At 41.8% G+C, this 12,482-nt stretch overlaps 2 protein-coding genes across 3 annotated transcripts in view; both read left to right on the top strand.

Moving 5' to 3' along the window:
• The first annotated feature begins 291 nt into the window (after positions 1–291).
• hrh1 (histamine receptor H1) lies at positions 292–3,085 on the top strand. The gene has a single exon (XM_086118070.1). The coding sequence runs from the start codon at positions 452–454 to the stop codon at positions 2,066–2,068; it is 1,617 nt and encodes a 538-aa protein (XP_085974196.1). The 5' UTR covers positions 292–451; the 3' UTR covers positions 2,069–3,085.
• A 728-nt stretch (positions 3,086–3,813) lies between these two features.
• Positions 3,814–12,482, top strand: part of atg7 (ATG7 autophagy related 7 homolog (S. cerevisiae)) — a 45,357-nt gene continuing 36,688 nt past the window's right edge. The window contains exons 1-11 of one of the 2 annotated variants that reach the window (XM_086117146.1): positions 3,814–4,210; positions 5,270–5,438; positions 5,830–5,884; positions 6,365–6,482; positions 6,580–6,657; positions 6,736–6,852; positions 8,988–9,134; positions 9,776–9,864; positions 10,936–11,057; positions 11,589–11,679; positions 12,286–12,430. In XM_086117146.1, coding sequence (XP_085973272.1) covers positions 4,199–4,210; positions 5,270–5,438; positions 5,830–5,884; positions 6,365–6,482; positions 6,580–6,657; positions 6,736–6,852; positions 8,988–9,134; positions 9,776–9,864; positions 10,936–11,057; positions 11,589–11,679; positions 12,286–12,430 — 1,143 coding nt within the window. In that variant the 5' untranslated portion in view covers positions 3,814–4,198. Of the gene's footprint in view, positions 4,226–5,269; positions 5,439–5,829; positions 5,885–6,364; positions 6,483–6,579; positions 6,658–6,735; positions 6,853–8,987; positions 9,135–9,775; positions 9,865–10,935; positions 11,058–11,588; positions 11,680–12,285; positions 12,431–12,482 lie in introns of both variants that reach the window. The other variant, XM_086117145.1, reaches the window with a different exon arrangement.

Raw genomic sequence — 12,482 nt, 5'->3', positions numbered from 1 at the left:
ATCTTAGCAGTGCAACCACTGATACTAAAGAACGACAGATCCGTGCATGCAAAGGCCCATGGGGATGGGTGTGAGCGTCATGTTTGCCATCGCCGGTTTAGTATCACTTCCAACTCAATGCCCTCAAACTCTCGGGATGTCGTGATCTTTCACCCAAAGTCAACTGGAATAGGATCATTACTGTATCTTAAATTGTATTTTAAAAAAATGCTGGAAAGCATCCACTTCTGAGGGGTAAAATTACTGCCAGCCAACTAATATGTATTCGCTTTTATGTCTTTCAGGTGTAAACAGAACAATCAATGGACTATTGATTGAGACCACAACAATAAGCCCTTTTTCTAGACGCCACTGTTTTTGTTGCACCATTCCAAGCTATTTGTCCACGCGTTTGGGCCCACTAGTTTGTTTACCACCATGGGAGTAGATCGATAAGCATTCATCTTGAAGGATGGAATCTGCTCTGTCGCTCTCCACGGTCCATCTTCACCTCAACACAAACAGCTACGATGACGGCGACAGTTGCAACAGCTGCGGCGGCCAACCGGATGATCCCCATGCCCTGACAGTCAATCACACGTTCCCAGTCCATGGCGGACTGCACAGCGCCTTGCTGGGTGTCTCTCTGGGCTTCCTCTCCCTCCTCACTATTATAATGAACCTGCTCGTTCTTTACGCCGTGAAAACAGAGAAGAGCTTGCACACGGTCGGTAATCTCTACGTCGTCAGTCTCTCAGTGGCCGATTTGATCGTCGGTGCCACTGTGATGCCGCTCAGTCTGGTGTATCTGCTACAGGACGAATGGAAGTTGGGCAGGGCGGTTTGCCAGTTTTGGTTGATTATGGATTACGTGGCAAGTACAGCATCGATTTTTAGTCTGTTTATCCTCTGTCTGGATCGATATCGCTCTGTCCGACAGCCGCTGAAGTACTTGAAGTATCGAACAAGAGGTAAAGCAAGTGTCATGATAACCGGAGCCTGGCTGCTGTCGCTGTTGTGGATTTTCCCTATTTTAGGATGGAGATCCTTCAGCCATGTAGAACTTAAACCGGAAGAGGAGAACAAGTGCGACACCGATTTTCGCTTTGTCACATGGTTTAAAGTTCTTACCGCTGTCTTCAATTTTTATGTACCCTCTATTTTGATGCTTTGGTTTTACACACACATCTACTTGGCAGTGAGGCAACATCTGCGAGACAGAGAGAGGATCATTCATCCAACAGATTCATTTGGGGAAAAGGACAATGAGCAAAATGCCGAGTCCTCAAACGACTCAGAATCAGCCCAAAAGGAATGCGAGGCTCCGGTGAAACTTTTAAAAAGGCAGCTTGACCAGAAACTTCTCAATGAAACTTATTCTCTTGAGGAATTTGATAAAAATAAAAGTTCCCTTTCTAGATCACACCGAAAGATTGGTGCGCAGTGTCCTAACCCAGGTTTGCTTGCCGTGACAACAAAGGAAGGCAGAGTGACTTCAAAACCAGGAAGGGACTCCTTAGCTCCTGAGGAGAAAAGGCCGGACGCTGCAGTTTCACTCGGTTCAGCTTGCTTGCCACCAGAAAATGTCACTTCAGAACGGAATCGGGAATCATCTTTAAACGAATGTCACGTCACAGTGCCAAACTCGGTAACTGGTGTTTGTGATATCAGCCAGGTGCAGAGGTACACGTCGGTGCTTTGCAACAAGTACAACTCCGGCCGTTCTCTGCCCTGGTCCAAAGCGGCCGATGACACAGAGTTGGACCCGGACAATGAGGTGACTCTGCGGCAGACATGGCGAAGGTTCCTCGAACATTCCCGTGAGAGACTTCACAGCCTGAGGATCCACAAGGAGCACAAGGCAGCCAGGCAATTGGGCTTCATCATCGCAGCTTTCCTGCTGTGTTGGATCCCGTACTTTATAGCCTTCATGGTCATGGCGTTCTGTCGAGACTGCGTGCACCATGACCTGCACATGTTCACCATATGGCTTGGTTACATGAACTCCACCCTCAACCCTTTTATCTACCCACTGTGCAATAGGAATTTTAAAAGAGTCTTCAAAAATATTCTGCACAAAAATTTGTGAAAGTGTTGCAGTGATTCTAACACCCAGCCAGTGACTCATTCACTGCGATGGAGCTGCGCTTATGTGGTCAATGGGAGTCCAGAATTGCAACTCACACTTTACAAGTGAACTCCCTGCAACAGTCAGATCTGAATGAGGCCATTTAAATGCGGAAATTAGTTTAAGTGTACAGGTATTCACAAATTTGACTTTTAATTGTTTTCACATTTCGTCCACATGAAACTGGCATTTTGGAAGCCAGAATACAGTCCTTTTTTAAAAAGCCAGGTCTGAGAGCGAATACAGTAAATTAGTTTCATGACTATGGAGTAAATGTCTGCGATTGGCTGGCAACCAGTTCAAGGTGTACCCCGCCTACCGCCTGTTGATGCTGGGATAGGCTCCAGCACACCCGCAACCCTCGTGAGGGTAAGTGGTTCAGTAACTGGACGGATGGATCTGGTAAGGAAGTATGCGGTCCAATGTGGCACTGACTTTTCCTGGGTACCACTTTCTTCCGCTCTGCTGAGGAGTAAAAAAAAGAAAACACAGTCTGAAGTTGAATGTCAGATCTGTATATCTCTTTGTGTTTTTTCTGCTGCTCACAGTTTTCAACTAAACTTTGAGAGGGAAGTCAAAGCATCTCTGCTGCTGCGCATGATCCAGCTGTCTGCACGTGCACACGTTGAGGTGCCAAAGTGATCCTCTGCATGCAAGTCCACAATCCATTTGTGATCGTACGATCTCAAGGTCTACGGTACATTACGTACATGGGCCCCCTTTTCTCATTTGAGGCTGCTCGGCGTCAGTTCAGTCCCAGCTTCTATGTCAAGGCAATGTGTATTCAAATGTACATATTTTATGTGTTATTTCAGGGTCGTTTGTGTTTTGATTAAGACAGACACATTTTTATGCTAATGATAAAGTGAGCAGAGAACTGAATTTCTTGGATATGGTTTATTTTCTGTGGAGGGAATGTCTTCATTTTTTTAAAATAATGATTGCATAAATAAAACAAAGAAAAAAAACTCAAACAAAACCTTATTATTCATACAAAAACGATCCTGTAGAATCTATGTTTGAGATACATTGGGTGAGTTCTTACGTGAAAACAAATAAACACAATGTGTATGCAGCACAGTAAATTGACTTATTTTATTCTCATATTCCCTCTCGTTTTGAAAGCTGAAGTTAATTTGTGCGGATTCAATATTTGAATAGCAGGAGGCGCCACCAAGCTCTTTTAGATCACGTTCTCACGTTCTGCATTAGAAAGGACTGTCTGATCCTGCTGAAAATCAGCATGGGTGGTGGAATTGATTTAAAGGGGGTGTGAAGACGCCAATGGGATATTTGGCCATTCAAACCATTCCATGATGCATTATTTTTTAACTGTTTTAGTAGGGAATCCCATGCCTTTTTTCCGGGTTTTTATTTTTTATTTTTAGGTTTAATAACTTAATAATTCAGTTCTGAACCTTCCTGAAACATTGCACAAGACAAAATGGCCCTTAAAGTGATCCAATACCAACATGAAAATAAATACGTATTGATTATTATTATCATTGTTGATCTTTGAATTGTTGTGACAGAACATGTCACAGCCATGGTATTAAGACACATTTTTTAAAATTTAGTGAAGTGAAATATTTGATGTCTCTTTTTACGCTTTCATTTAGCGCTGTAATTTTATAACTGTCCCTAACGAACCTTTTGTCCTGCGGCAATTTCCAAACTTCCTGGATCGTTTTCATTTAAAACAGCTCCTTCCGCACCGTTGGACACTAACGCGTTACTTCACAACGATGTTTCCTTTGAAGACTTGATTCGACGGTAGTATTAAACGTGACTATAAACTTTTACTGATGATTAATTGTTCGGCTTGCTTTACACTGCATTTGAGTGAACCAGCAGCTCCACGCTATTTAACGTGTTTGCAAATTAACGATGAAAAAAAACGGCACCTACAGCTTTTTGTCAGTATTCTCGTTTTTTGTGGTTTGTGCGTTCGTGTTTATGTTTTTCTTTTTCGTGTTTTACTCAATGATGTACGCACCATAAACTCAGCAACCATTTGATTTATACTCGCTTGCGATCAAGAATTACCCACGATGCACCACTTTGTGACGCCTTGTGCAATCACATGACCAAATGAATACGGAAGTAAGCATCTCCAAGGTAAGTGAATCAAGTCTGGGTGTGGATTTTGATCGCGTTGTTTGGCTGCTTTTGACACGCGAACATTTGGAGAATGTGGGGACGTTTTGCTTTCCTAACCTTGCTGCATTCGTTGATAAACGCTGCATTTGACTTTTATTTAGGGAACGTTGGCAAAAGCAGGTGAAAAGAAATCCTCACAAATATTTGATTGAGTTTGCCATCGAGCAGTAAAATCCCATATTTAAAACACATAAAGGACACTGATGCGAAGGGAGTCTCTTACTGTGTTCAAGTTTAGGCTCTGTACCTCCTCTGTCGGCTTTGTTGTTGTACTTGAGCTTGTGTGTGCAACCAAAGGTTTATTTGATGACTCTAAATTGTCCATAAGTGTGATTGTGAGTGCTAAATAAGATAAGATAAGAAAACCTTTATTAGTCTCGCCCTGTGATTGACTGGTAATCAGTCTACAGCAGGGATGCCCAACTGGTGGCCACACTCCGATTGGCCCCTTAATTTTCCAAGATTATTACAGTATATTTTTTAATTTTTTGTTTAGTTTTACAACCTGAGAAATTCTTCCTCCAAAAAACAAAACAGAGCACTGATAGGTTAAGAAGTGAATCTTTTGTACGTTCATTAAAAAATGTATTATCAAAAACGAAATATATTATGAGCACGTACAAAGTATTTTGCACATGCACACATAGTGTGTAAATATTTGAAATAGCATTGTTGTCATACATCTGGTTTAGAAGTGTTGTGGTCCAATGTGAAACCCAATAGCAGCGATGAAAAACTGGCCGTCTCCATCATTTAAATTGCCCACCCTGAGATTGTCCTCCTGCAGCAAGCATATTACCGATCGCAAGCTTTTGCAATGCCCTGCAGCCCTAATAGAAATACTATTGAAACATTTACAGTAAATCCTGATAAAAGCTGAACAAAACTCGATGACAACTTTCAGTCAGTCACCCAATCACTACTTTTTCATCTTTTTCCAATGTCAAGATATCTATCTATAATGAATACGGGAATGCTAATGTGCCATCTGTTTTTATGTAGCCATCCCGTGTCTTGATGGCGGCGTCCAACTCTGCAGACCTCAAGCTGCAGTTTGCGCCCTTCAGCAGCGCGCTGGAGGCAGGCTTCTGGCATCAGCTCACGCAGAGGAAACTCAATGACTACAGGCTGGATGAGAGCCCCAAATGCATCAAAGGGTACTACTACAATGGTGAGATGCAAAATATCAGAGTGTATTTTTCACTGTGAAAATCAAAATGAAATATTTAATCAGGGTCAGCCAACTTCATGAGCACTTCAAAGAGCCTCAAAAAACAGCCCACCCCATCACAAAGGAGCCCCAATATGAGGCACACTGACCCAAAAGTAGAGGGGAGTGCGTGAGCAGTGGCTTCCCTAATGGTGGATCACCCCCTAAAAACAGTAATCTTATAAAACAGAATGAAAGGTGTGCTGAAGTTTTTGGTACTTGTTTTTATTTATTTATTTATGTATTTATTTTTTTATGACAACATTCATTAGGAGACCTAAGAGGTCATTTGGATTGTGGACAAAAAGAATCATGTCTAAAAATAACCACTTGTCATTTCCATTTCATATAGGTGATCCGGTTGGTTTGCCCACCCGTTTGACCTTAGAGTTCAGCGCATTTGATGTGTAAGTCGGAGGACTTGTCTTTGATGCCAGTAGAGCCAGATGGCAAGATTCGAACAGATGAAGAGAGGTCCAAATTGTAAATGAACATTCTCGAGACTGCGATTGACAATGAAGTGGGCTTTGCAGCATAAGGCAATGTCAGAACCTCTTTGACCAAAAAGGGTAATTGAAATCCAGTTTGCCATCAGTCATTTTGAAACTTGCAGCCGCACTCAGCATCACACTGACGTTGAACCTTTGTGCGGCTCCATCAAAACTGTCAAATTAATCCATGAAAAAAAAAAGTCAAGCTCGTCCAACCCATTCAGCTGTTTGGATGACATTCTACATAATCAATTAGACTTTGACATCAGAACAGCACTCAAAAGGTTTACATATTCAACCAAATTTTTCACTGAATCACAGATCTGTATTAAATGTAAAAGGCATATCAGAAAACCATAATTCAGAGTCACCACTCTTTATATTTCTGAACATCAGAGATGGGTCCACCCCGGCGCATTGTTGCGAGGCTTTTGGAAAACTGTACAACACCAACACGCTGGATGCCTTCAAGAGTACTGACAAGAAGGCCTTGCTGGACAGAGAGTCGAAGGAGGTGAAATATTAAAATACTGCATATCACATGTAGAGAATTTAAAGTGGCACGTACTGTAGTTGCATTGTGGAAAACCTTAACACCGATTGTTTTGTAGCTTTGGGATGCCATCCGGACCGGCGATGCGCTCACAGACCCCAGCATCCTCTGCAGGTTTATTCTGCTGACTTTCGCAGTAGGTGTCAGTGGCGTTTTGAAACATTTCACGCGCACATTTGGGTTAGTTGACAAATTTGTTCTCAAATTCCCCCAGGATTTGAAGAAGTACCATTTCTACTACTGGTTCTGTTTCCCTGCTCTCTGCTTCCCAGAGGGGCTTAAGATTGTAAAGGAGCCTTCTGTCCTGGAGACGGTTTTCACAGCAAAACAGGCCGGTATTATTAATCAACATGGTCAAATTTCTCTGTGTGTAAAAGGTGCCCAAATTCTACAATCACCCAGAATTATTTGTGTGCTGCAGTACGTTTCATTTCTGATTCTGTGCTTATGATCACACTGTTCCACTTTGCAATTGCGAGCACCCTTCTGTGGTGACATCACATTAACAGAGCATAATAGCAAAACATGTTGGAATTATCAACAACATGTGCAACAACAAGTGCATTATTACTATTTTGAAGAGAATCAACGTTTAAAACTGAAAAAAAAATCCTACCCTATTGACTTTTCACCATTTGAAAGCCACGGCTGACTCATAATAATCTTAAAGTGGCTGTAAAGTGAAAATGAATACCTTGCAAATTTGACACACCATGAAAAAGAGTTGTTAGCAAACCTGCCCAGTTTGAATGAAATATATAAGATAAGATAAGAAAACCTTTATTAGTCTCGCAATGGAGAAATTCCCAATTCACAGCAGCAAAGTTATGAAAGGAAGAAGTAGAACAACAAAATATAGGAGCTGCTGGAAAGGCAGCCACTCTCGCGGCGCCATTTTGAAGTCAAAATAACAAAAATAACACAACACAACACATCGGACACAGACAGTCGTACAATCTTCACCAATTTTCTGCATACACTTTGTTGTCTGAAGCAGTTCTAGATGAAAGAGGAGAGGATCAAAGTGTCCTTTCACCAGTGGATCAGAGACGTCATGCTGAAAATGTACACACGTCTGCTACAAGCTAAGTTTTGAAAGCAAACACGAAGCTGTAGCGTCCATTGACGAAAAGAGATGAGTTCACTTCTCCTGTCCCACGTAATCCGCTTCAAACTCCAAGCCGCGACTCCCAGTTCCAAATCCTCATCGGCGCTCCGCACTAACGCTCCTTTCTTCTCATCGTCGGCTCCTCAAGACTTACATCCATCCAGCCGCAGACCGTTCAACAGCACCGATCTCTCCGCTGAACAAAGCGGGGCTGTGAAAAATGCTGCCCATTACAGGCGCAAGACACAAGCGCCCCGGGACTGTCCAGCAACGACAGTCAAATGGCGCCGACATTCCTCCCAGACAAAAACAGTGCTGGTATACCCATGCTGCCGAGAAGGCGCAACCACCAAGCACAGAGTCTCCTCCTTGATGAATGTCGTGGCCAAAAAATGCTGAAAAAAGTCCACATCAGGTCCACACGACGTAACAACAAACACAAAGTGACAAAACAAACACAAAAAAAAAAAAAGCAAGGCTCATGAGAGCACTTGCTGACGGCTGCCTACTCGGGCGCCATCTTGACTTCAAAATATGGAATCAGGCTTCAGAATAGTGAAAAAGCGAGAAGTTCTCTCAGATCTCTGATCTTGTGGGCGTGTCTGTCGAATGCATTGAAAACATGCTCTCCGCAATTGGGCAGTTCAATAATGTCACTGAGCTGTTCTGTAAAGTATGGCATCCAGATGCATTTTTTTCGATTATAGGCATAGCTAGGAGTCACGGTAAAAATGGGCCTGGCAATAATTAAAAAAAAATTACAAAAACTGATGCAAGAAGGTGCTGAGGTATTTCTATAGTGGGTAAGGGCTGACTCATGCCCGAAGCCCAAGTGTCACTGAGCTTGGGTTTAGCCCCCTGGCCAATAAATCCGGGTAACTGAAATGGGGGGGGGAAGAATTTAAGACTGCATCACCACAAGTCATTGCTACAAAGTTTTCAGTCTGTGCACATGTTTTCAGCAAATATCTTCAAATATATTTAATAGATCTGAATTCACTCTACATTTTCTTTGATGTGTCATCATTTCACGGTCTGTAATTTTTTATTGTTCAAAGATACAGTAGATACAAATGGTACTGAGGCCTTGGGTAGTACAGTCCAGGCTTTTAATAAAATAAATCTTAAAGAAATCACTAATTTCTCAGGGCCTCTCCCGGATAGAGCAATGTATCACATTTCATTATGCTTTGTTAAATGATGGATCTTAAGAGGATTTAATAATTTATTCATGAGTGCCCTTTTCAAGCTGGATACCTATATACTATAGCGCAGTAGGGGTGTTCATTAGATCTCTCCACCATATGTGGAAAAAAGTTTTCTCATTTAATTATGGCCTCTAATTGTCTGTGCTTCAGATCTTGGCTTTGCAGGTGGCCTCCGATGGCTTATGTATCAAAGGTGAGACCACTGCAGTTCCCTATTTCCTAATGAAGTACACAGATGACGCCGTTCAGTTGGCCCCTTTAGCAGAGTGGAGGGCATTCTTTCCTGGCTCGCAAAAGGTTGGTGTAACATTTTGCTTCTTTTTGAAGCAGCATTATGTATTAATTTTGCCCGTAATAATAGCTTCACAATCAAGATGATGGCACACTGTCTTATAATTTGTAGACTCGTAATTCCATTTGTACTGCCGTTAAAGGGAAGTGTGGAGAGTCTCTGTCGCTGAATTATGTGCAGACGATGAATGGTGTGATCATCACACGCAACACCCTCTCCGTTTTTTTCGCCCATTTCCTCTCTTTGTACTGTTTGGGAAATGATGCAATTAAAATGTTGACATTCTTAACTGTCATGCAAATGTAAAATTAATTATGCTCTGCTAACATTGCCACAAAACCCATAAAGGTTTAAGTGACAAATCATGAACATGTATGCAAAAGTGACCGGTTATACAATACAATACATTTTTATTTATATAGCACTTTCACAGCAAGCTGTCGAAATGTATTCATTGGCACACAGGTGTAAACTTAAATTAACTCTAAAACGCAATAGCGCAATAGCTTTGCATTCAGCCGAAAGTAATGCTCTATCGTATGCTGACGTCATAGCTATCAAGTACTTTAGGGGGTGCCCTGGAACAAACCATCATCCTGACAGGGAAAACGATGCACTAGCATGTTGATAGGATGTTTTCTTCTAGGTTGCCGTCGGGGTGTATGACCCGTGTACTCTGTCTCAACATCCAGGATGGCCTCTGAGGAATCTACTGGTTCTCTTGGCTAGCCAGCGGTAAGCACTCACTCTTCTGAGCGCGTGTGTGTAATGACTTAATTAATTCCTGGCTTATGTTTTAGCATTCTTCACCGTCATACAAGTGTGATGAGGTGTTCACCACTGAATAATAAAAAGGCAATTATTCTAAAATACAGCACAGCCATTCAGTTTTTGACGACGGCTAACAGAGAGGTAATGGAAAGCAAACAGGAAGGCATTTGGTCCCATTTTGGTATGCATCAAGGGTACCCATATGTAGAGTTAATCCTTTATATCACAGGTTTGAAACTCAAGGCCCGGGGACCAGATCTGGCCCACCACATCATTTTATATTGTCCGTGAAAGCAAATCAAAGATGTCAACTTTCATGATGCTTGCTGAAATCTCTACCAACATTTCAAATTCTCATTTGTAATAAATAAGAGTGATACTGTAAGCATTTTCTTGTTACCAAACTCCTCATTACAGTAACATAAACAATAGGTGAATAAACTGTTATTCCTGACTTCTTTATATGATTTCAGTCATAACGGCCCTCCAAGGGAAACTATAATTATAGTCTGGCTCGCGACAAAAATGAGTTTGACACCCCTGCTTTATATGCTCACTGAACTGAAGTCTCACATGTTTACTGAAGTCACACTCTATTATAGGATGCAATTTAGGAATTATCACAGTGGGCCAGCAGCACATTCTTGACACCTGATAAATTGCCCCAAAACCAAGTGCAAACTTTCCAAGTACGTATTATGTTGCGATCCCTGATTCACAGGCACTTTTTAGCCCAAACAAATGTCATCTAATTTGTCCTATCTCCCCAACCACAATGTTAATACTGCACATAGAATAATTGTAACTCTTGATTCTGCTAATAGGAGAAACATCACATTTGTTGCTAAGGTGTTTTCACTCAAATTTGTGTGTTGTCATGTGAATACGGCCAGTTACAACCCTATTCGGGAAAGCATTACTATGTGAATTTTCTTGGATAATACCTTGTTGAAAAATAGTGTATAAGAAAAACGTTCACGCTTGCATAAGATCATATTGTATAAACATTAATTCTGTATTTATTTTGTGTGTCAGGGTTGCAAAGTTGGACACGGTAGAGGTGCTGTGTTTCAGGGACAGAACCCTACAGGGAATCCGCTCCATTCAGCACAGTGTCATTTTTCACGTCCAACTACCCGACGTCCCATTCGACTCTGGTAATTGTTTTACAGGGGTGGGGGTTGTGTTTAAACTGTCTGATGTACTTTCCCTTTTCAGGGACTTTTTTTTATTACAATTTGTATCTTTCTGCATTTATGGTTGTCTTCATGCATGTCTCAACTGATATGAAACCCTCTGCCCTGCTTGATTTTCCGCTTCTCCCTTCACATCTGTTGAATAAGGGATGAACTGCTGATGAAATGAAAATAGCTTGAGGGGAACAGTGGCACACTGGGATTTGTGAAGATTTTTGATGTGTTCAGATGAGGGGATTTAGTTTACCACAACTGCCTCTCTCTGTAATAGCGAAAGGGGGAAGTCAACCCCCAAAATTTCTTTCTAGCAACATGTTCTACGCAGCCCCACGAGTCACAATTGTCTTGTAAAGTATGCACCGCCATAACCAGTGACAAAGTCGCTTCATGAAATGAAAGACTTATCAGCATTTGCCATACTGCATCCCTTTTCTTTGTCACATATCCAAGTATAGTAAGTCTTTTTTATTTCACTTTTGTTGATGTCCACAGCATGTCCTAAGAGTGTTGGTTGGGAGAAAAATGCCAAGGGAGCAATGGGACCCCGAATGGTCAACCTCAGTGAATGTATGGACCCTAAAAGGTAGTGTGTGTGTGTCGGGGGGTGAACACACCCACTAGAATAGAATCGCAGAGCACAGGATTCTACCAAGGCTAAACCGTTATAATAGGACAACCTTAATTGGTCACTGTGTGACCACAATGTGGTCCCAATGCCAGTGGACCGCAACAGTGAAAAGTGAACATTCCCTTTATGCTCTAATGATGGTCATCCAACCAAAGTACTAAGTAGCTAAATTACAATAGATAATTTCTGTGTTTCAACATAAATACAGAATGAATTTATGGAACGAACAACATTTTCAGTAGAGTACAAACTTACTGGTTTGTATTGGGAAGCTCATGCATGTAGTATATGCTAATCTCTGCATGTATTGCAGCTCTACTTAGCTTTTGATTTTAATATCATCGTGATTCCGTGTAGTCCGGCCAACACACGTGAGAAAAGAAAAGGGCAGGGCTTTGTAAAGTAGCTGCTAGATCTTCAGCGGAGAAACTAACAGTGACATCATAGCAGATATTTTCGGATTTACAAAAGAGTAGTTCAAACATACATTTTCCATATTACTGAATGTCCCTTTAGGGATCTTCGTCAAGTTTGCTAAATTGATGTCATTTTGGCTTTCAGGCTTGCAGAGTCATCAGTCGATCTTAACCTGAAACTGATGCGATGGAGACTGGTCCCTTCACTGGACTTGGACAAGGTGGTCAGCACCAAATGTCTTCTGCTGGGAGCTGGAACACTGGGTTGCAATGTGGCCAGGACTCTGATGGTGAGTCTGAAATAGATGGCCGTGGTTTGTAAAAATAAATAAATCACTTAAA

The sequence above is a fragment of the Hippocampus guttulatus genome, chromosome 8 (assembly GCF_054856545.1).
Source record: "Hippocampus guttulatus isolate MCC_2025c chromosome 8, RoL_Hgut_1.0, whole genome shotgun sequence".
In the NCBI taxonomy this organism is placed as follows: domain Eukaryota; kingdom Metazoa; phylum Chordata; class Actinopteri; order Syngnathiformes; family Syngnathidae; genus Hippocampus; species Hippocampus guttulatus.
This window is presented reverse-complemented; position numbering and strand designations above follow the sequence as displayed.